The sequence below is a fragment of the Sitophilus oryzae genome, unplaced genomic scaffold (assembly GCF_002938485.1).
Source record: "Sitophilus oryzae breed Bouriz unplaced genomic scaffold, Soryzae_2.0 scaffold_1058_pilon_pilon, whole genome shotgun sequence".
Classification (NCBI taxonomy): Eukaryota; Metazoa; Arthropoda; class Insecta; order Coleoptera; family Curculionidae; genus Sitophilus; species Sitophilus oryzae.
The window spans coordinates 1105362-1132828 of record NW_022145680.1 but is presented as its reverse complement, the minus strand read 5'-3'; the positions used below and the strand labels follow the sequence as shown (position 1 = coordinate 1132828).

At 35.3% G+C, this 27467-nt stretch overlaps 4 protein-coding genes across 5 annotated transcripts in view; 2 read left to right on the top strand and 2 right to left on the bottom strand.

Moving 5' to 3' along the window:
* LOC115875978 (chymotrypsin-C-like) overlaps positions 1 to 4350 on the bottom strand; it is a 59861-nt gene extending 55511 nt beyond the window's left edge. The window contains exons 1-2 of one of the 2 annotated variants that reach the window (XM_030891610.1): positions 4260 to 4350; positions 3912 to 4035 (exon numbers count right to left, since the gene is read on the bottom strand). In XM_030891610.1, the coding sequence (XP_030747470.1) occupies positions 3912 to 4035; positions 4260 to 4323 (188 nt within the window). In that variant the 5' untranslated portion in view covers positions 4324 to 4350. The remainder of the gene's footprint in view (positions 1 to 3911; positions 4036 to 4259) is intronic. The other variant, XM_030891619.1, reaches the window with a different exon arrangement.
* Positions 4351 to 6082: 1732 nt separating this feature from the next.
* Positions 6083 to 9009, top strand: LOC115875798. Its single transcript, XM_030891308.1, has 2 exons — positions 6083 to 8324; positions 8675 to 9009. The coding sequence occupies exons 1-2, from the start codon at positions 6083 to 6085 to the stop codon at positions 9007 to 9009; spliced, it is 2577 nt and encodes an 858-aa protein (XP_030747168.1).
* Positions 9010 to 9094: 85 nt separating this feature from the next.
* Positions 9095 to 11140, top strand: LOC115875791. Its single transcript, XM_030891295.1, has one exon. The coding sequence runs from the start codon at positions 9095 to 9097 to the stop codon at positions 11138 to 11140; it is 2046 nt and encodes a 681-aa protein (XP_030747155.1).
* A 4708-nt stretch (positions 11141 to 15848) lies between these two features.
* LOC115875973 (delta(7)-sterol 5(6)-desaturase erg31-like) overlaps positions 15849 to 27467 on the bottom strand; it is a 33337-nt gene continuing 21718 nt past the window's right edge. Inside the window, exons 3-6 of the mRNA XM_030891594.1 lie at positions 23172 to 23420; positions 18954 to 19137; positions 18253 to 18425; positions 15849 to 16207 (exon numbers count right to left, since the gene is read on the bottom strand). Of these exons, the coding sequence (XP_030747454.1) occupies positions 16001 to 16207; positions 18253 to 18425; positions 18954 to 19137; positions 23172 to 23420 (813 nt within the window). The 3' untranslated portion in view covers positions 15849 to 16000. The remainder of the gene's footprint in view (positions 16208 to 18252; positions 18426 to 18953; positions 19138 to 23171; positions 23421 to 27467) is intronic.

Here is a 27467-nt window from a genome sequence, read left to right as displayed (position 1 = left end):
TAATTAAACAAGTCTCAAATTACAGGCAATTAGATGCATATGAAAGCATCAGAATTAATAAATGTAAAGATAGTATGAACAGAGTCAACGGTCCAATTCCTTCAAGTTCTCCGTTCCTACTACTCTAGTGGCGGAAATTAACTGTTACGCTCAGTTGGCTCTGACTCGGTTGGCTAGATTTTGCCACGCCCACTCGGTACCTACTGGTCGAGTATATAAACGCTCAACTTGTAGATTGTACTTTAGTTTAAAATCATCTGCTGATGATGCTAACATGGTTAGCGAAACGCGCGTCCAGTGTAAAAGTAAAAGTGTTTTGGTGTATTGTGGTGATTTAGTGTAATTTCATTTTGCTGTGTAACACCAAAGGTTCCAACCCTCAACTGTAATGATTTTTTAGTATTGAAAATACTTCTGGGCGCGTTTATATGGTCTTTGAAAAAACGACATGCTAGAGGCGACATGGGTTCAATAACCTGCCTGTCAACACATAGAGCCGGCGTTAATGAGCTAATAGGGCAAGGACGTTCGATGGCTGAAATGAGGTCTTATCGGTGGGCCAACTAATTTATGGATATGAATGTTTAGTCTGAGCTGGCGGATAAAGAGAGCCGGTATTACTTTAAAAGAAAATGTGTCAAGGCATGGGTTGTTAGGTACAGTTTTTAATCTAACTATTTCCGTATGAGAAGCAAGGAGCAAATTATACGAGAAAGAGCAGAATCCCATAAATAATAAATTTAGACTAATTACCATATTTTTTATTTGATTATTATTTATTTAACAACTTAGGACAAAGAAAAAGCTTACATATGGTTTCCACCGCCAACAGGCGAGGCGTTGAAACAAATGAATCCAAGGCGTTGCCATATATTTATTGGGATAAGTTGATAAGTTTTTATCGTTTGAATATTGTTGTAAATAATAATTTATATCATTTAATTAGTGGTAACTTATCAAAGTTCACAACACGGCGAAATTTCAACAAAATCAGCAATCGGATCTTTGAGATATAAATAAAAAAAGTCCACCAGGGTCACCTGCTGAAGTATGGCCAGATACTTAATTAACACCCTGTATTTAAAAATGGCTAGCTAGTGATTTTGTAAGTAAAGCTATGTTTATTTTAATAGGAAAAAAATACATAAAATAAACAAACCCATTACAGTTACTATACGAGTACACTAATTAATTAATTTTAAATGTATCTAAATAGGCACTTTAATAATTGAAAAATCACTTCATAGAGTATACCAAATATGCCAAAAAAAATCCAATAAAAAAAACAAATGGCACATTAAAATCTGCATTACCTGAAATCAAACTATACCTAAACGGCTAATCAGCCAGACAACAGTGACCAATGCAATATTTTTTTCTTGGCGCGTAGGATAGATAAATGCATTAAAGGGAATAATTATTAAAATCATTAAGTTGCAAAACATATTATAATAACTCAGGTCTCATCGGATCTGCTGATACATTTTACTGAAATTTAGGCATTAGGACTCATATTTTTTTTATATGATTATTATTATTTTAATTAATAACTTAGGACAAAGAAAAAGCGTAAAAATAAATGAATCCAAGGCGTTGCAAAATATTTATTGGGTTAAGTTGATAAGTTTTTATCGTTTGAATAGTGTTGTAAATAATAATGATTATCATTTAATTAGTGCTACCTGATCAACATGGCAAAATTTAAAGAAAATCGGCCAACGGGTCTTTGAGATATTAATAAATAATATCTATTACATCTTGACACCCTGTATCTTTAAAATTATGCATTTCCGGACACATGTTTATATGAACTTTTTAACGTAAAAACACTCAAAGAATCACCTTCTGAAATTTGACCAGATACTTAATTAACACCCTGTATTTAAAAACGGCCAACTAGTGATTTTGTTAAAGCTATGTTTATTTTAATAGGAAAAAAACATTTCATAAAAAAAATAAACAAACCCATTTACTATACACTAAACCATTTACTATACACTAGATAATTTTAAATGTATCTAAGTAGGCACTTTAATAATTGAAAAATGGACATGAACACTTAAAATCACTTCATAGAGTATACCAAATATACAAAAAAAATCCAATAAAAAAACCACAAATAGCACATTAAAATCTGCATTATCTGAAATCAAACTATAGGTACCTAAACGACCAATCAACCAGACAACAGTGACAAGACGCCGACATCGATAACGCGATGAGCAGTTTTTAATAATTATTCCCAGTTATTATTGAGAGCTGGCTACATAAAAAACCTTATCATCGTTACATGGCTAATTTTTTGTGTGAAGTATCCTTTTGTGTAGCCATTATGAAATGTCATGTCTGCCAGCGCGATCCCGGGACGGCCAATCGAAAGGGTGAAATTTTGACACTAAAAATATTATAAGGTACACGAGTTATAATTGCGAAAATAGCTTTCATTTATTATTAAGAAACGTGGAAAATTGTTGGCAGACATTTTTCTAGTCGCTAAAATGCCGACAGACAACGCGAAAGAGGCATGAAACTTTAAAAATTATCTCGAAAATTATTAAAAAATGAAATTTGAGGAATGAAAAAATATATGGCATACATATGTATGCCGATTGGTGGAATGTCATATTTATTTGTTTTAAAAGCCGTATGCAAAAGGGTAAACAAAAATATCGTGGCTAAATCAGCTGCAGACAGTTATCAAAAGCGCGATATTACTCTAGCGCTTTCAGGGTACGCTCGCCTCCCTCATCCATTTAAGTATAGATAAATCATGTATACGATTATATTATAAATATATTTTTTATTATTTCATAACAGATATCATACATTTACTATTCTGTCTCACTATTTGTATCTGACTCATCGTACTGCAGATCCCCGCTCTCGAAAACGAGTCTTCCTCTGAGTCGATATCTGCACCGTAAAATTTTTGTAAACTTACAGGTATTATGTTTCAATTGATAACGCGGCCACCGTTTCCTGAAAACGCTTATACAGGGTGAGTCTTAAAGAGGTGAAAATTCTTTTAAGGCTGATATATTTCGCCCCAGGAACAAGTTTATGAGTTTTTTTTTTCACAAAAAAGATGTAGAAAATCGTGCATTATTTTTATATTTTCCTGTATATTTTAGAAAACTCTTTAGAACTGCCTGTTCACCGCAAATTTACCAACTGCCGGCATTTAGCTACGAGAAAAATGTCTGTCAACACTTTTACACGTTTCTTAATAATAAATAAAAGCTATTTTCGCAATTATAACACGTGTACCTTGTAATATTTTTAGTGTCAAAATTTCACCCTTTCGATTGGCCGCCCCGGGATCGCGCTGGCAGACATGACTATTTCATAATGGCTACAAAAAAGGATACTTCACACAAAAAATTAGCCATGTAACGATGATAAGGTTTTTTATGTAGTCAGCTCACGGTCTATAACAGTAGACATCGGCTATTGAAACGATGAATATGTTTATATACAAAACGGTTTGCGAGAAAATACGTGTTGTATACTAAAATGTGAGGTCCCTAAACAAATAAAATAATAGTTTTAATATGTGTGTATTTTGTTTTTGTGCAGTTTTTCACAATTTTAATTCTATAGAAATCTACGTTCAAGACTTGAAAAAGGCATATGACTGTCGAAACGTCGTCGTCGATAAAAATAAAATAATAAACAAAATCAAATAACATCTTTACACCCCCAACGACCTAAAGCCAAGAATAAAAAGAAAAAAAAATACAGTATACCAGCTCAAAGAAACTAAACCAAAAAACAAAAAATAAATAAATAATAACTATTACTTATTATCATTAAATTAGCATCCAATTATTTCCTCGTTTAATTTGTTTTTAGCTATTAAAGCAAAGCAAAAGACAACCAATGTTATTTTCCTTATTTTAATAGTAACTTACTAAACGTTTGTGCAGAAATATTCTAATGCTGGTAGTTCTTCAAAACATGCCAGGCTTGTACACATGTGATGAATGTTACGCACTGTAACATTTTTACATTGTAAATTGGGGTTTAAAAAATATCCTAAAACATACGAAAATATTATTACTACTTCTTTCTAGAGCTTTTGTTTTAAAAAAATAGTCCTAAAATAAAAAAAGCCACATTTTTGAGGTACCGTGAATACTGAAAAAAATGTATATCTTAACAATTCTATTTCATTTTTTCGTAATTTTTAAAACAAATTAATGAGATGCAACAATTATGGATTCGACAACTTATCTAAATATTTCTATAATAAGACTTACCACTTGAGAACAACTTTATAATTAGCAGGTAAACAGCAATCATTGTTTTGGAATATAAAGTCATAACTAGGTACCAAGCAAATTATTCTAATTATATCGTTTCTACATGATTTTGCATTAATGATTTTTTTAAATTCTTAAAGTGTAAATATTTGTAACATGGATTATGTACTTTAAGTTAGCTGATTTATAGTATACTTTAGAAATAGGATTTGATATTTCAAATCGTGCTACTAAATAAATTTAAATATACAGAATCACCTACTGTTTATAAGAAGCTCCATATGATGTTTCCTATTTCAGATTGTTACATGATATGCGAGAAATGACAACGTTCATTTTAAAGATATATTTAGAGACATGAGAGATGGTGCCCGGTGGCGTAGAGGTACAGGCTCTCGTCCACCAATCTCAAGGTGTGGGTTCAATTCCCACACCCGGCATTTCATCAGCCGACTATTTTTATTAAAATAAAAATAGTTTCGGTACCTAGGTCGACTCAGCCTTAAATGAGTACTTGGGATTTACAATCCTGAGGTAATAATAGGCGGTTGAAGCGTAGTGCTAGCCACATTACCTTCCTTGTATACCGAACGGCTCTAGTATAGCAAGCTGTACCTTGCTACTCCCAAGGCGTCAAACGCTATATACGGGAGCTATTATTATTATTTAGAGACATGGAAAATAATATATATTTTTACATTAAAGCTGGGATTTTTAAATGGATTGCTACATTCCTAATGTAGAATGTAGAATGTTTAGGAGGATAGTTAATCACCGCGACCTTACAGATATATTGTGTGTTCTCCTTTCTTGAGTTATAACGAGTTGTAACTCATCATACAGTCTCAGGGCTTTAACAAAAGCCAGTATCTGAGACGGCTCCACAGACGCCAGCTCTCCATCCTCGACATAAGCCGAACCAAAGTTCATGGCACGAACGGTCGTAGTCTCAGCGCACTCAGTGATAAGATGTTCTGATGTTTCCCCATTTTCCTCGCAGAATCTGCATTCGCCGTTGTTTCTCAGCTTCAGCCTACTGAGGTGTTCGTTGAGGAGACAGTGTCCTGTTAGAAACCCCGTGACAATCCGAAGATTGTTTTTACTTAAATCAAGGAAAATCTTCGTAAGTTCTGAGGAACTTTTTCGAGTGCCTTAGACCGTCGGAAGACACCCATTCCAGGTTACGGATGGAGTCTTCCAGATTTTTCAGTTCAGCTTTCAGTTTGTTGGATACGCACGAAAAAGGGTAAAAGAGATAAAAGATGTTAACGTTGACAGTGCGAATTCTCCTTATTTTTATTATTTGTTAGAATTTACGATTTCGGCAGTTCAATGTATGCAGTCCCTGCTATTTTTAGAAAATATCGATTTTTTCACTTCCCTTCGCTCTTTGACCGCCGGAATACCCATAGTTTATAAGTTTTTATTCTTTTTAGAATTAGTCGAGTTTAGTTTTGTATTGAAGACACTTCTCTGTATTATTTTGTCGGGCGTACGCACTTTATTAATATAATATTTTGTTATTTGTACCGAAAGTGTTTTAATTAACCGAATCTAAGTTTATTACCTAAAGAAAATCGGGTAGGTTTTCTAAAGAGTGATGTAAAATTATTGGCGACCGTGACAGGACTTTCGGTAATTAAAGAGATACGCAGTGACTATAAGGGAGGTGTCAAATATTTCTCGGAGTTTATTCAAAATGAAGTGAAGAAAAAATATCGCGGCGCGTTGCGCAGTAGTTTCACGAAGTGCGCGAATGACCTTGAGCTTTTGCTAAAAGCCGAGAATGTGATTTTCAAGCAGTTAATGTGTGCTGGGAAATGTTGTGTGGTAAAAACGAAAGTTTGGAAGTGGCAAATAATGAGATTTGCAGTTCTTTAATGGAAAATCCTGAGACAACTGAAGCCGAATTAACTGCCGACATGGATTCGACGGACGTCTACAAGAAACGGTTCGTAGATTTGAAACTTCGCCACCATAGCCTACAGCAGTCAGAGGGTACGACGTCACAAGAAGAAGAAGGTGCTGATGCTGGTGACCAGGTATCTGTAGTGGGTAGCAACGTCTCAAATCAAGCAGGTAGGCGAAAGTTTAAATTACCAATAATTGAGTTGACCAAGTTTGATGGCAATATTCGTGAATGGCTGCCATTTTGGGGTCAGTTTAGCAAAATCGATTCGGATTCGGATATTGATAATAACGATAAGGTCCTATATTTGATACAATCAACAGTGCCGGGTAGTAGGGCTAGACAGTTGGTCGAAAGTTTTCCTGCGATCGGCGAAAACTATGAAAAAGTGGTGAATGCTTTAAAATCGCGCTTCGGTCGGGACGACCTTCAAATCGAGGTGTACGTTCGGGAGATGCTCGGACTGATAATAAATAACGCGGTTTCTAAGAGTAAAATGGATTTGTCATCTTTATACGATCGGATAGAAACGCAGTTGCGCGCATTAGAAACGTTAGGGGTCGCGTCGGATAAATGTTCGGCGATGTTATTTCCCCTCATAGAATCGTGTTTGCCGTCGGAATTATTGCGCGTCTGGCAGAGATCGCAGGCCAATCTTCCAGCAAATCCATCTATGGAAACTCGGCTTGAAAGTTTAATGCAATTTCTTAGGGGCGAAGTAGAAAATGAGCAACGGATAATTTTAGCTACTCAGGGTCTAGGGCTTTCTAGTGCATCAGGAAAAGATTCATCAAATGCAAAAAATTCGAAATCTTCCGAAACAAGGTTACCTACCGCTGCCGGTTTAATGAACTGCGATGTGACAAAATGTATTTTTTGTGATGGGGCGCATGCTAGTGAGAGTTGTTTCAAGGCGCAAAAGTTTTCAATTGATCAAAAGAAAACAGTATGCAAAGAGAAAAAGGTCTGTTTTAGATGCCTTAAGTTTGGTCATTTGTCTACAAGATGCAGATCTAGATTAAGGTGTATCGTTTGTGGCCGAGCTCACCTAACCTTGTGTTCAAACGGTTCTGTCAATCCTGATAGGGACGATAAAAAGGCTAAAGATACCGCAGAGCAAACCCTTACAAACAATGGGAACTGTTTGGTGTTTTTGCAAACTTTACGGGTAACCGCAAGGTCAGAAAATGGATCTTGTGAGATACGCGCGCTCATAGACACCGGGTCGCAAAGATCGTATCTATTAAAATCTACTATTACGCAGTTGGGATACACCGCCAAAAGAGAAGAATTGGTTGCACATGGGCTCTTTGGAGGAGTTGTTACACAGGTACCACACAAATGTTATGACATCCGACTTCGTCATGAAAATTATGCATGTAAATTTGAGGTGTTGGATCAGCAGGTTATTTGTACCAGTGTTCCTGCCATAGGATGTGGACCTTGGATAACTGAGTTGGAAGAATTAAACATTGAGATACATGGTACTCAAGATTCTTCCCCCATTGAGTTACTAATTGGTGCCGATGTAGTTGGAAGACTTTATACAGGGAAACGGCGTGTATTAAAATGTGGTTTGGTTGCCATAGAAACACTATTAGGCTGGACGCTTTTGGGCAAGGTCTACGATGTTGAAGCTGCAAAAGACAAATCGTGTTCCAGTTTGGCAGCTACAAGTTTATCGTTGTTGTTGAATGATACTTACCTAACCAACCTATGGGAACTTGATACATTGGGTATTACTGAACCATCAGAAAGGAAATCGAGAGAAGAAAGGGCTGCCGCAGCTATACATTTCTTTAAAGAAACCGTGACACTGAATGCTGAAGGTCGATACGAGGTGCGACTTCCTTGGATAGAGGGTCACCGTCCATTGCCTTCAAACCGGAAGATTGCTGAAAGGAGATTACAGTCAACCTTGAAGAAATTGAAGAAAGACAATCTTGTGGAGTCTTATGGAGCCGTTTTCCAAGAATGGTTATCGGAAGGTATAATTGAACCGATACATATTGATAGTGGTGTCAGTGAAAACGGGCATTATCTTCCTCATCGGCCGGTCATTAAGGAAGATTCGACAACCAAAATCCGGCCTGTGTTCGATGCATCAGCAAGGGAAATTGATAGTCCATCCTTGAACCACTGTCTAGAAAAAGGTGAGAATTTGATTGAATTAATACCAGCTCTTTTACTGAGGTTTCGAGAAAATTCTATCGGGGTTGTGTCAGACATTCGAAAGGCCTTTCTGCAGATAGGTATTAATGAAAGAGACCGTGATTTTTTGAAATTTCTCTGGGTGGATTCTGAAGAAAACCTTATTGTGTTTCGCCATAGACGTGTCGTTTTTGGAGTGAACAGCAGTCCATTTCTGTTAGGGGCAACATTGAACATCACCTCGCCAATTGTTTGGAAAATGTTCAGAACGGAAATACTAAATACTCTCTAGACACGATTAAGAAGCTAGAACGAGGATTTTATGTAGACAATTGCGTTGTTAGTGTTCCAGATAAGACTTCTTTATTGAGATTTATACAAGAAGCTACCGAAGCCATGAGGGAAGCTAATTTTGAACTAAGAGGGTGGGAGTTCAGCGATGAAAATAACGATGAGACAGCTATGGTTCCGTTGCTTGGTCTTAATTGGTATTTGGCTAGAGATGTAATAAAAATTAGTGATGGATGCTTGAGGAGCAGCTCGAAATTTGATGAAATGGTTATAAGCAAAAGATTAATACTATCTATGGCACAAAAGGTATTTGATCATTGGCTTCACCTGTCCTACAACCTTGGTGCCGAAATTACTACTTCAGAAGTTATGGGAGAAGAAATTGACCTGGGATGAGACAGTTGACGCTGATACTGAACGACTTTTTCGAGAATGGTTTAGAGGGTTACCACATTTAAAGGAAATAGAGATTCCTCGTTGGATGGGTACTGGTACCGAAGAAGTAGAACATCTTAGTTTACATATTTTCTGTGACGCCAGTAAAGTAGCATTTTCTGCAGTTGTGTTTTTCCGAGTGGTCCGGAATAGTACAGTAACTGTTCATATTGTGGCAGCTAAATCAAGAGTTGCTCCCGTCCGTAAATTAACAATACCGAGACTTGAATTGTTAGCAGCTGTAATTGGTGCCAGATTGTATGAAAATGTGAGGAAAAATCTACAAAGTGACGCAGAATCATATTTTTGGACCGATTCATCAACTGTTTTGTCATGGATTCAACGTCAGGAAGAATGGGGAACATTTGTTTGTAATAGAGTATCAGAAGTTCGCTCATTGACGTCCTCCAATTCTTGGCGACACGTACCAGGGGATTTGAATCCAGCCGACCTTCCTTCTAGAGGTTGTTCACCTAAACAACTTGTTGAATCCAAATGGTGGGAGGGTCCGAGGTGGCTGTACTATGAACCAAATTTGTGGCCTAACCAGCAAATAGAGTGTGATGAAGCAGAAGTTGCACAGGAACGCAGGAAGAAATTAATTGCGCTGGTGAATAATGACAACGATTTCTGGCATCTGTCTTACTTTTCCAGTTTTTTGAGAATTGTCAGAATGATGAGTTGGATTCTGCGATTCATCCACAATTCAAGGAAGCCAGTTCAAAGAGCAACAGGGGACTTGACTGTTGAAGAAATTGAGAGAGGAGAAAAGCGTATTTTTGAAATCATCCAAAGTCAGAGTTTTTCGGGGGTGGATGACGTAAAGATAAAGCACCTCGATCCGTTTGTTGATGAACATAAAATAATACGCTTGAGAACGAGAATTTCGAATAGAGAAGACAGTGTAGATTTTAGATTTCCGATTGTATTGCCCTGCAGACACCCTGTTACTGAAAAGTTGATCCTGAAAGAGCATTTTGACTCTTCCCACGTTGGTATACAGGGAGTAATGAGTAAACTTCGTGAAAAGTATTGGGTATTAGGAGGACGACGAGCAATAAGATCCGCGCTGTCGAAATGTTTCATCTGTAAAAGATTCAATTCAAAATCGATTCGTGTGAATGTTCCTCCGTTGTCATTGGACAGGGTACACGACGCCTCTGTATTTGAGGTGATTGGAATTGATATGGCCGGCCCGCTGTACCTGAAGGATGGACTCAAGATTTGGATTTGTATTTTTACCTGCGCCATCTATCGAGCTGTGCATCTGGAATTGGTGACCTCTATGTCGACACATTCTTTTATTCAGGCCTTACGCAGATTTGTAGCGCGAAGAGGACGACCTAAAACTATATTCAGCGACAATGGTACCAACTTCGTGGGCGCTGAAAATCTGTTATCCCAACTGAACTGGCAGGAGGTTATGAAATTTTCAGTTAACGAGAGAATCGTGTGGCGATTCAACCCTCCAAGTGCTCCATGGTGGGGAGGGTTTTGGGAGCGGTTGATCGGCATTTTGAAGCAGCTATTACGTAAAGTTTTGGGACGTACCAGTCTAAATTACGAAGATTTATTGACAGTAGTGTGTGATGCTGAAACGGTTATTAATTCTAGGCCGCTCACATATGTATCCAGCGATCCGCACGAGTTGATCGCACTTACTCCAGCGATGTTTTTGGTAGATCACCATGAACACGGTCTACCGGATTACGACGTTGTTGACCGTTCGTCTGTGTGTCGGAAACTACGTTACAAGCAAAAGTTACGAGACGATTTACGCCGTAGATTTCGTAATGAGTATTTGGGACAGTTACGAATGTTTTATGAGGGGAAACCGCGCGGTTCGTTAAAATTGGGTGATGTAGTTTTAATCGGGAATGACCAAGACAAACGTATGGACTGGCCGCTAGCGCGCGTCGTTGATCTTATACCGAGTAAAGACAAACAAATTCGTCTAGTTCGGTTAGTGACGTCTAAGGGGCAGCTATTGAGACCCGTCCAACGTCTTTACCCGCTCGAGTGTGTTGATTCAGCGGTCCAAGGGGATGGGGTAGAAGACGTCATCGAGCCTTCAGAGGATGCAATAGAGTGACTCCACAGGAGTCACACCTGCCAGGTTTGCTCCCAACCGATGAGAGTGCAAGTGCGGGAGTGTCTGTTGAAAGCAGAGTACCCGTAAAAGTTACGCGTAGTGGTCGCATATCAAAACCGCCCTTTAGATTTTCTGTATGAATCTGAGGCGATATAGGTTAGAAATAGGATTATTGTTAAAATTACTAATGTTTGTGTTTTTAGTCTAGTATGCATTTATTGAAAAATTTTTGACTGCAAAGTAGTTGATAAGCTTTTTTTGTTTGTATCTTTCTTTTCTTAAGTTTTTTGTGAGTTACGCTAACTTGAATGTTATCGTTCCTCAGGTGGGAGGATGTTGGATACGCACGAAAAAGGGTAAAAGAGATAAAAGATGTTAACGTTGACAGTGCGAATTCTCCTTATTTTTATTATTTGTTAGAATTTACGATTTCGGCAGTTCAATGTATGCAGTCCCTGCTATTTTTAGAAAATATCGATTTTTTCACTTCCCTTCGCTCTTTGACCGCCGGAATACCCATAGTTTATAAGCTTTTATTCTTTTTAGAATTAGTCGAGTTTAGTTTTGTATTGAAGACACTTCTCTGTATTATTTTGTCGGGCGTACGCACTTTATTAATATAATATTTTGTTATTTGTACCGAAAGTGTTTTAATTAACCTAATCTAAGTTTATTACCTCGGGTTGAAAATCGGGTAGGTTTTCTACAGAGTGATGTAAAACAGTTGGTTTCCGCTTGGAAAACAGAACGGTAGAACGGTTCTGGTCCAGTTAGTGTTCTGTTCGCTCCTTTTCTAGCTAAATCATTTGCTTTTTCTTTTCTATCCCTAGATGAGCAGGCACCCAGAGTAGAAGGACTTTATTTTCTTTGCCTAATTTTTTGAGCTTGTCTAGGCATTCTTTGACCAACTTCGAATTGATGGTTACTGAGTTGATGGCGTTTAGTGCTGCTTGACTATCGGATAAGATGGTTATTTCCTGTTTTCGATAGTTCCTATCTAAGATAAATTGTCCGCAGCTTTCGATAGCGTAGATTTCTGCCTGAAGGATACTGGGGTAGGTGCCCATTGATTATTTGGAGTATTTAGTTTTCGGCCCAAATACTCCTATCCCTGTCCCTGCTTTGGTTTTGGAAGCATCAGTATACCACGTTATGGTATGATCTTTTACATGCCGAGCAAACGTTTCTTCCTTCCAATCCTTTTTGTAATATATACATATTATTACATCATGTTTGTAGGTACATAGAATTAAAAAAAATTTGATTTTATCCTAGTTCTGCGATATATAAAATATTATTTAGATATTAAAACACAGTTTCATTGTAGAGTTTATACTGGCTATTTTAAACATTATTAAAATATAGTATTATTAAAATATATATAAAGAAGTTTGATTCCACTCAACCACCGAGTATTTCACATTGGCGACGAGGATAAAAAATAATCAGTGTTAGTCTCCTGGACCGAATTCCTGGAAAGAAGAAAAACATAGTTTGAAGAAAGATTTAAAAAAAAATGGAGGAAACTGAGAATCCATCATATTATGGAAAACTGAGAGAATTCAGTGCTCAAAATAGTCACTGGGGGATTTATAAAAGGCGTCTGGAAAATTATTTCACCGTAAATGGCATAACTGACAACGAGAAGAGGAAGGCATTGTTGCTTAATGCTCTGGATGAGGAAGCACATAAACTTATCTATAATTTGACTTTACCAATATTACCAGAAGATAAGACCTACAATGAACTCACCGAACTGTTCAATACACATTTTAAAGTAGCTGAGTCAGTATTCGTAGCAAGGTCAAAGTTTTTGGCAAATGGCAATCAAGATGGCTGGTATCGCCATGGACATTTTCTAGTGACAGTTAGTAACTATTTTCAAAATCGGCATTAGTTTATGGGCATTATTATTTAAACAGTTTACTAAAATTTACTCACAATAGTTTAATAAGTAAGTATTCTTTATTTTATGAAGAAAAATAAAACCATATCTGATGGCGGCTGGCGGAACGAGTGGATATGTTACTAGTGATTTTATTTTGTGAAGAAAATTATTTCTTGGCCTCAAGAGCTTATGCTTAAAAATATCCAAATAGGAATCTTATTATTATGTAATATAACGTACTATTAAATTTATTATGTAAAAAATAAAATTTTGTTTTCTTACATATTTAACTGCTAGCTAATCCGGCTAACCTGTTAACATTGGCCAAGATTGAAAATGACAAATGGCAAATAGAATGGATGACTATATACTGTTGGGGCAACCTGATTTACAGCAGGATGAAATATGGGAGAATGTGCAACTCAGAAGACGTCGCAGGTTTATGATTGGGCGTAAAGAAAACACTCCCATAAAAACAGTTCCCAGGAGTGTATCGTTGCACATAACACGTTTGGCACCTTCCACCAAACCCGAAGACTTGCAAGTCATCCTTCAGGCTGAATTTTCTGAAGTTCAGTGCGAAAAACATGAATCTAAGTATCCTGATCTTTACAGTTCCATGAAAGTAACCATTATTATAAGAATTAAAGAAAGCCTGGAACTTAATTCTTCAAGTGAATATAAAGGCAATCAAAAATATTTAATAAGCCCAGAGAAAAGACACATATCAACACATATTAAGCCTAAAATATAGGTTAGTGCTAGGTTAGTGTATCACAATCACATACAGAATTTAGAGACGGTGGTAAAATATCGATATATTTTATAAAATTTATCGAAATACTCCTCAATGTTTTGCATAGAAAAATATATGCTTGCTGAAAAATATTCCTGGATATTGATCCCTGGAAAAGACGGTATCAAGTTACCTTAATATTCTTCCCCTAGGAGATGCAAGACCTTGTCGTTGGTGGGGAAGCTCCTGGTCAGGTGCTGGGGGGAATCCCCACTAGCACTTGGCTTGGTCTAAGAAGCATCTCACTCATCGTCTTGTCCCTGACTGTAGTGTCGTGGCCAGGGAATTGCACCAAGACATATAAAGATACCGGGCGGGGCTACGGACAGCCTCAACCTTGGGGCACCGGGGGCACCCCATTGTATTTACCCCTTTACTTCTACATGCGGGGCTCTGTAGAAGTGGACCGACTGTCCCTAGCGACTCATAGGAACACTATGAGATCTGGTAATAATAGTAATAAAAACATCACCGGTGAAGCTGTGGGGAAACCCCCTAGCGACACTGGGAACAGTAACAATGAAAGTTCCAAGGGGCCAAACCCAAAGAGAACTACAGGAGAGGTGGCTGACACTTGCGTGAGACCATCCTCCGCAAGTGGCATACAAGCTACCACCTCCTCCAAGGGTCGGGAGCCTACCTCCTACCTCTAAACCCAACAGGCGACACAAGCTACCGTTTCGTCTACCCGGCCTGGGTCGTAGCTCTTCGACTGTGAGGGACACGGGTCTCCGTAGGAAGTCCTGGGACTGTATGATGAGTTATAACTCAAGAAAGGGGGACACAATAGATCTCTAAGGTCGTAGAGATTAACCCCCCTCCCACTTATTCTAAATTCTAAAAAATTGAAATAATAGTAATAAAAACATCACCGGTGAAGCTGTGGGGAAACCCCCTAGCGACACTGAGAACAGTAACAATGAAAGTTCCAAGGGGCCAAACCCAAAGAGAACTACAGGAGAGGTGGCTGACACTTGCGTGAGACCATCCTCCGCAAGTGGCATACGAGCTACCACCTCCTCCAAGGGTCGGGAGCCTACCTCCTAGCTCTAAACCCAACAGGCGACACAAGCTACCGTTTCGTCTACCCGGCCTGGGTCGTAGCTCTTCGACTGTGAGGGACACGGGTCTCCGTAGGAAGTCCTGGGACTGTATGATGAGTTATAACTCAAGAAAGGGGGACACAATAGATCTCTAAGGTCGTAGAGATTAACCCCCCTCCCACTTATTCTAAATTCTAAAAAATTCTACATTAATATTAATGATTGATATGTTATGCGCAAAATTATATTGTGAATGTAGTCGACCATTTCCAACGTAATTTGCGCTCTTTTTATTTCGATTCTACATTCAAGGAATATTAACGAATCTATGAAAGAAAGTCACAATATAGGTATAGAACGCCCTAGTGATATAAGTATAATATATTATTTTTTATTTTACGTAAAAAATCGAAAATGAAAGGAACATAATATATAAATGTATCGATATATTTTCAAATTTTACTATCACTCTAGCAAGACCTTTTAATATCTGTCTTGCCGAATCTGGCCGAAGACCAAGTTTGTGTCATGATAGTTTCCGAATAAATTTCAGGAAATTTTTTGATTGGTTGGGATGAAAATATCAGTCGGCCAATTTCGTAAATTGGAGAAAATTATATTATACATCCCAAAAATATCATAAGAATAATGAGTCACTAGCAAGAATCCCACTGCTGGTTGTTTAAAATCATCAGGCGTTTTAATGAACATAACTACCCTAATCCAATTTCATAACAATACTAGAATAAAGAAGGAAAGGAGTAGAAATGAATATACGTGGGATTCTTTTTCTTCATTCAAAAAAAAGAAATATTGGAAAATAGCAATAAATCTATTTTTATTTTAATGTCCTTTTTTTTAATTTTCAATTTCTTAAGAAGAACGAAGAAATATCACTTACACTTTACCTTCTTTAAATATATTCGATAAATTTCGGTAATACCAACTGATTTAAAATAGTCGAAAAATAAGAAACAAAAGTGGGAGAGAATATTCCCTCGTAAATAAATAAAATTTATTTTTTGTGAATGTATAAATTATAATTTACTATTTGGTTTAAACTAGCTTGTACATACATCTTGAAACAAAAAAAACTAAATCACAGACACTTATTATAATTTCCTATGTTTAGATTATTTCCTTTTACTCAGTGTAGTCAACAATTCTGATCTTGATGATAAAAGATCATTGTCGTTCCTATAGGCCAAGGGGTTTTCGGCTTGCCTTTCTTCTAATTCTTCCTTCAGCTCATCGGCGGTTGCCAAGTCTATTGATTTACCTTCGCCGTAAAACAAGTCTTCTCTGTACACCCGATCTTTTCTTCTGTACGTCCCGTGAATCTTGAAAAGCAATAAAACATAATTTAAATGTGAGAGAAAATATGAGATTGATAGTTTAAAAGATAATTTAGAAACAAAAATTTAAAAATAATTGTTCCTAGCTAACAGTGTCAGTTTTCTAAAAATCGAATGCTCAAGAACCATTTGACTATTTGCGATGATGAAAAATCCTCTCAAAAATAAATGGACTCCATTCTCTGATGAATCATGAAATATTTCTATTCTATTAAAAAACTTTTGACGCGGTATCGGCACCTATACAGAATGTATAGTATTTTACCTTTATCTACAGATATTAATTATTTATTAAAGTGGGTGTCCCAATATTCCGTAGATAAAGAATTACTACTTATTTTTGGAACCAAAATAAGTTCATTGGGCGCAATTTATCTTTATACAAAAGTGCTTCGTTTGTCCGTTAGGGGGCATCAATAAAAAATCAACCCGAACGTTAATACATTTAAAATGTATTATTTTTTTAAGCTTTTTATGAAGCTTATTGTCAACTATCATTTATGGTACTCACATAAAATTTCATATTTTTGCCAACTAGATTATTAGAGCATAATATATTTTATTCGCCTCCATAGCTAAAATTTTTTTTGGGAGTCACAAGCAACCTTCGGAAATGTAAGCACCCTCAAATGTTCTCAAGGGCGCCGGCTTTTATAAAACCTCGTGGGTGCTCATTAGATATTCATTCCAAATGTTACATTTGTTGTATTTATTACACTTTTTTACTTATATAAGAAACAACAAAATTAAGAAAATACCATATAAATTTAAGTAATTTTTGCAATTTTATTGAGTGAAATTTGAGTTGTGCAGAAATAAAACTTTTTAGTGCAGATATCGAGCTATACCGAGGCAGATACGAATTTGTGAAAATTACCGGTGAAAATATTAAATATACCTACCCATTACAATCGTGTAAGGGCAGCAATAAAACAGGCAGATACTGTATTTTATATAGAGATACAAAATGCATGAAGCTAAAAATTGCTGAGAAGAGCTACTAGTGAAGGGATGGGTTGGGTTGGAGGAGGCAGCTTTAGGGTTTCGATCGACAAATCTATACTAATATCAAAGCTAATATATAAAATCCTTAAGTGACTGACTCACTGATTAATCACGATCCTGCTCAAACCACTCGACGTAAGAAGCTCAATTTTGGCATATAGGTTGATTCTAGGGTGTAGAGGTTCGATAAGAAGGGATTTTTCGAAATTCCAGTTCCAAGGGGGTGAAACCACCCCTCAAATATTACAATATTTTTATTTAAAAATCGGCCGTTTCCGAAAAAACGCTTAGACACGTATATTGTATTTTGTTTTTACATATTTTAAGATTTGTTAAAAATGTATACAGGGTGTTTCGAAAAATCTGGTCATTGATTAATCACGATCCTGCTTAAAGCGCTTGACGTAAAAAGCTGATTTTTGGGAAACGAATTGACTTTAGGGTGTCGAAACTCGAATTCTAAGGGGGTGAAACCACCCCTCAAATATTAGAATATTTTTTATTTAAAAATCGGTGAGTTTTTCGGAAAAAAACTCTTAAACACGTACATCTTATTTTGTTGTTTTACATATTTTAAGATTTTTTTTAAATTTCTACAGGGTGTTTCAGAAAATATGACCATTGAGTAATCACGATTCTGCTTAAACTGTTTGACGTTTAAAGCTGATTTTTGGCAAACGGGTTGACTGTGTGGTGTAGAGGTTTGATAAGGAGGGGTTTCTCGAATCTCAAATTCCAAGAGGGTGAAAACGCCACTCAAATATTACAATATTTGTTATTTAAAAACGGTTACTCCTCTCGTGGGTGCTAGAGCACCCGAACACACGCGCAGTCGGCGACCCTGAATGTTCTTATCAGTTTTAACCATTAACGGTACGAGTAAGATGGGCAATGTTTGGCTAAAACTGCCCTTCTTGCTCGCGTTCCAAGTAGTATTTATAATACTGTACCAACAAAGATCTTTTTATATTTCCTTTAAAATAATTAATATGTTTTGAATTGAATATATTATAATGTAACCTTACCTTATCCCAAATAAATATGTTGAATCCAAAATTGACATGGAAATATTGATGGTGGTTATCGTGAAATATAGCATCGGGTTGCCATGGTTGCCACCAATAAGCCTTGAAATTAATTCCGGAATGATCGATTATTCCATGATAATATGCGTAGAACGTGACAGTATAAAATGGAACTGAAAAGTAAATACATAGGTTTCGAATAAATATTACATTCCTAAATACATTATACAAAATGATGAGTATGCAGTTAATGCAGAGAGCAACAATGGAAAATCTTTCTCATCCTTAAATCTCGATAGATCCGCAATATCATTACTATTAATTTTTTTATTTACAATCAAAAACCTCCATCTAGTAAATATTGTAATACTTGGGACCCTCATCCGGTTCTAAGATATCTAGAAAGTTTGTGTTTTATAATGTGTTCGACATTCTAAAAAGTCTGATTTTTGATTTTTTTTCGATTATTTTACAATGATAGTAAAAAAAGATTATAACATATAACAAAAAATATTTCAAAAAAATATATTTTTGGCTTTCTTAGAGATATTTAGATATATTTTGACAAAATAAAAATAAAGTTACAAGTAGCATATTGTAAAAGTATCTTTTTAAACCAACCAAACATTGTCATTTTACTTAAGACTATTTTATTTGCGATTACGATGATTGTTGTCCCTTGTTAATAAAAACATACTTACGCCAGTGAACTGGAAAAAGAAATAGTGGAGCCGCTAAGAACAGCTGGATGTGGAGGGACTCTACAGGATGAATAGCAGTAACCGAGAATGCTGTTGGCTGTTTGTACTTGTGGTGAAGTTTATGAAATCTTTTATAAAGATAAGGAAAATGATAAATCCTATGGAGCCAATAAGTAACGTAGTCCTGAAAATAAAATAAAATAGATATATATCCGGTTTCAATTTTAAAAAAGGTAATAGAATCATGAAACCTATGATCAAATAATTACAACTACACCCTAGTGACAACAGACTATAAATTCATTAATTTTTAAAGTTTCAAAATATAGTAGCAAAGCTCAAAACTTTATCATTTAAAAAAAATGACATTTGAAAAATTAAACAATTAACCGAAAATGGTTTAAATGTCAATCTGTGTGTTTGTTTTACATGTGTACAAGTAACATGAAATACTCTTTGAAACGATACATCGCAACTAAAAAAGAATTATTTCGCATAAACTTTTTGTTTAAAATGTCAACAATAATTTTAAATCTAGTCCTATGTCTATGGTTATTTCGCCACTTGCACTGAAAGAAAATCTACCAAATAAAATAGTTATCTTTTGTCAATGGAGACCAACTTGTCAGCGTCTTTTTACTAATAAACAAATGTGCCTACCGGACAGAAAAATGCTTAACGTTTCGGAAAGTTTATATCTCTTTCCGTCGCCAGAAGCCAAAAAAACACAAAGAACAAAGAAACAAACTATTTAAAATATCTAAATATATCTATTAAAACTTTAGTATTTTTTCAACAGATACGATTTTTCTAAAGGCATTTAGACATACATACTTAATTTGTAATATTTTTAGAGGACGATTACTATTATACAATTAGAGTACAATTATATGATATAAAATTATCTTAAAGTAGTTCGATGAATTTAAGCAGTTTTCTCACTAACAATTTATGTACTAGTTAGAAGTAGGAACACGCAGTAGTTAGATGCTATCCTTGTTTATATATTTTAAAGTTGTTCAACCGACTAGACAAAATGTGCTGCCAGCTGGAGGACAAATCGTGAACCTTTCGGGGCAGAGTCAAAGATATCGATTATTTTCGTTATTTCAGAGTAATGTAATAATATAGCCCGGGTTTCTGCATCTTTAATAGTGATCAGCTGATTAAGAAATTTAAACGAAATTTTTATTTTATTGTAGATTGTGAATTATTTTTGCCTGTTATTTTAAAAATTCTAAACCGTATTAAGAAAGAAATTATTATTTCGATATGTTGGTACATTTTTTATAATTTATGATAATGCTAATTACTGTTAATTAATATTTAGAAAAAGTTACATACCTACTTTAATTTGATTTAATGCAGGTTTATAAAAGAATCATTTCATTCTTAGATTATTTTATTCTAAATTGAGTGCTTTACGAATTTTACGATTTTTTTTTGAAAACATAAATCTCTTTACATTCTTCATTAAATGTTCAAAAAATTGCAACTTGCTTAAACAAAAATTGTAAATATGAATTTTTTAAATGAAGAAAAGCGTGTAGGATTATTGGTTCAACTTTTCTTGGCCATACATTTTCCAGGATACGTTGACCGGTGAACGTTATTTACGTTTTTTAGAGAACGGTTTTCAAGACATGTTAGAAAAGTTAAATTTAGATAGTCGCGCATCAATAGGGTGGTTCCAACATGCCTTTCATTATGACACCCGCCCCCCATAATGAAAGAAATGTTAAAAATTATTTATATCACAATTATGCAAACTCAGGGATCGGAGTGGTGCATGGGCCCCCTCGAAGAGGCGGTACGGGAGAACATTTTCTAAAATAACTTAATTGTATGGGGTAGTGATATTATGAAGTTTTAGTTTGCGTAATGTAAATCGTAAAGAACCGTTTAATAATATATTCTATGTTTTTATGTTATAAATCATAACAAGAGTAAGAATACCATGCTAACTAAGTGAAATTAGCCAAGAAAGAAAAGAATTATTGGCTATAACTATAACTCTGTATCTAACTGTAATTTTTCGAAAAAAACATATACCTATATCGCCGAAAAGTTTAAAAATGGCGATTTTTATGAAGTCATGGCCAACTATGGTCAAAAATTACAGGCTTTAGAAAAAATCAGAAAACACAAACTCATTAGGTGTGTGATTATCTAAACTAACTTTTTGTCTAAAATAGTTTATAATGGAATTAGGGACAAGTTTTAAAATAGCCAAAATTTGTTTGTTTTTTTTCGAAATATCTAGTAAGCGATAAACTTTTTCAAAAATCCGAAAGGCGCATATTTATGACCCCACAAAACTGCAATTGTTTTCCCATTAACCGACTCTCTATCTCCAGTAGTTTCCAAGATGCCCATAGAGAACATCGTAGGAAACTCACCCTGTATAGTATTTTGATAGATCAGCGAGATATTTTGAAGATCAGCGGGACGCAGACGAATATCGTGGCTGCGAAATCTACGAACATGGACCGGATTGACGTCAACAGCTTTGTTCAGAACGGCAGTGAACAAAGTAATATGGATCAATGTGATAGCCAACATCCAAAGAGGATAGGCACTTTAAGAAGAAGATAGTATTTTGAAACTAACTATTATTATTATTTGACTAGTTTAATTTGATTAATAAGGCTAGATTAATTTAATTTCAAATAAATTTGATCAGATTTTTTTTCGTATATTCTGCTACCAGAAAACCAAGATTATAAGCACTTTTCAACGAAGTTGATGGAAGATATAGTGTATCTATCAAAATACTTAATAGAACTACTACAATTATTACAAGAAAAACAAAAAGAAGAAATACCCAAATACCCCTTCACTTACTACTCAACTACAAAATAAACGAATATAATCTCTTAAAAACACTACACAACTACTTATTCTTGTATTCTACACTGAACAAATTATCAAACTTACTAATTTATCAAACAAAAAGAAAAAATAACAAAATTATCCCTTCACCTACTACTTAACTACAAAATAAACTATAAAAACACTACTAAACTCTTTTTGGTAGACTACACTAACATGCTACACTAAACACTATAATTAAACTTAATAAATTAATCTAATTTTACACTACACCTACAAAGAAAAAAGAAATAAGAACATTTTCTATAACTAGAAGAAACAGAGAACTTCCATACGTGCGACCAGGATAATAGGTCAAGGGGACAAAGAATATAAAATACTTTAAAATGTGCATTCAGAAAGGAAAAATACCTCGAAAATTATCTAAACAAACATTTTTATTTCTTATCAGTGAGAAGCATCGACCTTGTCGGCCTTGAAGAATTTGTCGGGTATTTACAATGGTCGACTTGTATAATTGCCAACTTTTATAGCATATCTAATAGACAAAAAGTATCTGGTCGATTAGTAACCAATTGACACAGTCCGAAAATATCGATTTTTATTTTCTCTGTTTTTATTGGTAGCTTCAAAATTCAGAGTAACAAAAAATATTTTTCTGTAGGGAAACCAGTCCTGCCATCTAGTAGTCTTAGTCCATAAACGTCTTAGGTTGATCTACTTTAAAAATATATATACAAGGATGCTATATAAGTATATTTCACAATAGAAACTCTTAATTAAGTATGTGTAAAATAGTAATTATTTAAATAAGTAATAACTGAATATTTTAATACATATCTTACAATATCAACATTAAAGTATATTAGACAAGGTAAACTTGGAAATAATTCGTAAATTAGTGTGTCGGGATTCCGGTCAGTAAAGGTTTTTGCAATTATCTTATGATACGGGGTGGTCCGAACTGTATTTCGGAAACTTCGGCAGTATATTCTGTAGATAAAAATAAGTAAAAAAGTCCGTATAAATGTATGTTCTAAAATGCTTAGTTTCGGAGATGTTAGAATTTCATTTTTATTTTTATTTTTTCCAAATAATTTCTGAAGTAACGTCAATATTTTTTTGAAAATTGGTGTCTAGGAGTTTTTTGACACGAAAAATTTGATTTTCATGTCAATATGACTCCTACTTGTAGAGGGCCATCTACATATTTTTAACTGTTTTGAAGAGTAATAACTTTTCGTCCGTACCTGTATAAAACAACTGAGTAAAAAAATATGCATTTACAACGTTTTTTACGTAAAAAATGTCTCTGAGTAAAAATCGCTACGAGTAATAATTAAACATATTATTTTATAAAAACGCAATAATCTTTTCAAAACTTACCTCAATTATGAAGAGAACTGGAAATTGTAAAATAAACCATATCAGTCCATAATCAGTGATATTGTAATAAACTTGACTATACCCTCCATTAGAGATATAACATGCTAATATAGCAGATAGTGAGGCGTTTAGAAAGAGAGTTGTTGAGCCCCAGAAGATCTCATGTCTTTCTAATTCCGGTGACAACCATTTGTTGGGCTGGCATTTCCATTCTTCAGCTTTATCACGTTGTTTCACATAATAATACCACTAAAATTATTAAATAATAATAAATATAAATATAAAAAACTCAAAACTGAAAGTAAATATAGAACTGACAATGTTATTTGTATAATGTTTTGTAGGTATTCTTTTTTGTTAGTTTGTTTGTTTACTCTACCTTTGTCTACAAATTGTAAAACTTTTTGACAATAAAAATATTTATTTTAAGAATTTTAGACGTACACCTTGAGTTAATGCGAAGCGAAACGTAATACCTGTCATTATGAAAAAAAAGACCAAAAAGGAGCCCCAAATACTATTTTTATATATTCATACATCAAAGATGAAAACTTTTTGTTATTAACGGACTTTTTTGTCATCAATGTTATTTTACTTTTCTCTTGACGATTTTTTACAAATTTAATTGTTGCCAAGGTTAACTTGCATGGAGTAGAGACTTATTAGGCAATATTTAAGGTACAATTCCGAACACGACCGCAAACTGCAGACCGCAGCAGCAGACTGCAGGCGACACTACAGGTTTCTATAGTTTTCAATGGGATGCATTCTAAAGCAGGCGTCATTGCCGTCGAATGGCAGGCCTCGCTTTAACTGCAAACCGCACTACCGCTTACGAACCAGTATTGCAGTCGACTTCACGGCCTTCACGCTGAAAATATCGTACCTACACGTGGTCCAAAATGAATTTTTTGGAAGCCGATAAAAAAATTAAACTGTCTTTTATTTAAACGGCAATAGCTTCTAAATATGGTTTCATTACTCAACAAATGTTTTTGTATTGGCACTCTATTTTTATACAAAGGCATTGTCAACCTTCTTTGTTTCCTAGTATGCATTAGTAACATATCATCATCATCTTCCTCTTCCAACAAGAGTTCAATAATTGCGGAAGAAACTGAAATGTTTCCTTGAGGAGTTCTTATCTACGACAGCAGGACTATCTGTGTCGCTGTGTTCTGTCTTAATCCTACCTCAGACAGCAACGGCAATGCGGTTGCAGTGTGCGGTCTGTGGTTGCAGTCGGTCGTTGCGGTCATATTCGGAATCATGCCTTTACCGGGAAAGGTACTTGATACGCAAGAGGACTTTGTGTACAAAATATTTGGTGTGGAAACACAGAACTTGTGCGAGAAAGGGCGTAACCATAAATAACAAAAGTCTGGATGTCCATGATTTTGTGATATATGTGAGAATGAAGAGGATTATAAGCAGATACAGGGGAAACCACAGGACTGCTGTAGGGATGATATAGATATTTTTCTTACAAAATATAATGAGCAAATAGAAATTAATGGTAGCCTGCAAGATGAAATATCTAAGATAAAAATACAATACGCAATTAGTAGGCAAAAACAAGATATCCAAAACAATAATATAATTACTTTGAATATGGTAGACAATGATTCAGTATTAAAACTAAAAGAGTTTCGGACTTCCATTGGAAAAAGCGCAAATTTAAAGAGGCCGTATTCATTTATAACAAGAATAAAATCTTTAGCAATCCAAGTATAGAAATTTCAACAATATGGCAACCACTCATAAAGCACTCCAATGCAGGTGTTCTTAGTGGAAAACCTCATGCAAAAACTGCACCCAACAAATTCACGAGTGAATGCTCGGCTCTAGTATATAAGCTTAGTAGTTTTAGGATTTAGTTTAGATATACCCCACAAATAACCCTCTCTTTCTCAGGAATAATAGCTGCCCATACTTCGGCAGCTGGTTCTTCGGAGGTGGACTGTTTTATAATAATAATAGCTCCCGTCTATAGCGTTTAACGCCTTGGGAGTAGCAAGGTACAACTTGCCATACTAGAGCCGTTCGGTATAAAGGAAGGCGACGTGTGACTAGCATTACGCTTCAACCGCCTATTATTATCCCAGGATTGTGAATCCTAAGTACTCATATAATGCTGCAACCACACATGCGGCATTTAGCGAACTCCGAGCGCTCGTGATCGGACTTGGCCTTTCCATCCACACATGCGGGCTCTGATGGCAACAACATAGAGACGAGCGCTCGTTCTCGTCGCCGAACTCCGGCTTCCCCATCCACACACATCGGAAATCGGCGAAGCCCCGATCGGAGATCGCCGAATACCGCATGTGCGGTTGCGGCATAAGGCTGAGTCGACCTAGGTACCCAAACTATTTTTATTTTATTAAAAATAGTCGGCTGATGAAATGCCGGCTGCGAGATTCGAACCCACAACCTTTGAATTGGTAAACGAGAGCTGTACCTCTACGCCACCGGGCAGCGATTTTACTAAATATATACTATTACAGCACAAGACACGCCCCCAAATACGTCATTGGAAAATATAATCTATCTCAGCACATTCCTCCAAAATCTAAACGTTTGCAGCACAACAATACGTCGTTGGAAAATTTAATTTTATGTTCATTTCACGTGTGTCAGGCTGTGTGGAGATGGTTGTGGGATGCAAAAAATTACATAGATATTAAAGAAAGAAAAAAACTTATGATGGAATTCCGTTATATACTTTATGCACAAAGTGAAGAAGAAACAGAGGAATTATTTGGTACCTTATGTGAAAAATGCAAATACCCAAATTTTATCAACTATCTTAAAAATTTGTGGGAAAGAAGGAACGAGTGGTGTCACTTTTATAGAAAATCATTGTGTACTAAAGTTCACAACACAAACAACTTTGTTGAAGCATCTACCAGAGTACTGAAAGATATTATACTGGAAAGATGTAAATGCTTTAATGCTGTGGTATTAGATTTTATAACCAATATTCTGGAATGTTACCATAAAAGACGTCTGATATCATTTGCTAGCAACAGAATAACGAAAATTAATTTAAACTACTTAAAATTTAAAGATAAAATTAGAAATCTAATAGTTAAAAAAATAGATAATGAAACTTTTTTAGTTTCTTCAGCTGAAGACAAAAATATGCATTATACTGTTCTAACAAATTCCGCCTTATGCAATTGCGCTAGTGGAACAGGAGGGGCCTTTTGCAAACATTTATGTGCTGTAGAAAATTCGTTTAGCATCAATATTTTATCGAGTCCCCAGTTAACGGAAAATGACCGACAAATAATTGTTTATCTAGCCACTGGTAAAAAAAAATGTTCATTTTTTAAAAACATGATCAAAAACGACGATTCGGTTGCATTTGGGGAATGCAATACCACTTTAAACGCAAGTAATCAAACCCAATCGGATTCTATAACTGATGTTGAAAATATTGGAAGTAAACCTTGTAAGATAATCTAAAAGTTATAATATTGTTACTTGCTTAATATTTTTTGTTTTAGGTAGCGAAGAACATAAAAATGTAGTGGAAAGTCTGAAAAGGGAGTTTAGCCGTATTGCAGATTTAGCAAAACATGAGAGTTGTAATACAGAGTTAATAAAAAAGTTTGTTGGAAGCCTAAGAGCAATTAACACAGGTAGTCAGTTGGATTCATTCCTAGCTAGCAAGCAGTGTATCAAACGAAAAACAAAATTAATAAAAGTCCAGCCTACAGCAAGCAGTAGAAGAAAGATACAAAATGCTAAAATGGGGGGACAGAGAATTCAAAGTGGGCGCCCTTCCAGAAAAAGAAAACACAACCTGTCCCTTAATGTCATGTCTAATCTTCCTAATTCTCTTCCTCCAGATGGTGATGGGAATGATCACTATTCGTCTATAAAAGATTTTTAAACCACCCCCTCGCCAAAAAAAAAGACCTAGTTTAGTTCACACTTGATATCGGTCAGTGATACTTACGTTGTGTAAGCCAAATAAATAAAGAAAATGGAAGTCCGAAACTCTTTTTTTAGTGTTAATAATATATATCCAAGGAATAAGTCTAATGAATATCTCTACATACAATCTTGAAACTTTATAAAGTAGCAAAAGAATAAAAGAAAAGCAATATAAGTTTCTATGAATAAACAATGGTAAGTAATATTAAAGAAAATAGTTAGATAATATTAGTACAATACAAGGAGCAGCTAAAAAAGTATGAAGACCTTCTAGTAAATTACATATTGCGTGCATATAAGATACAAATGTATATTAAACGGGAAGTGGAAGCAATTCAGTATGTTGGGGTG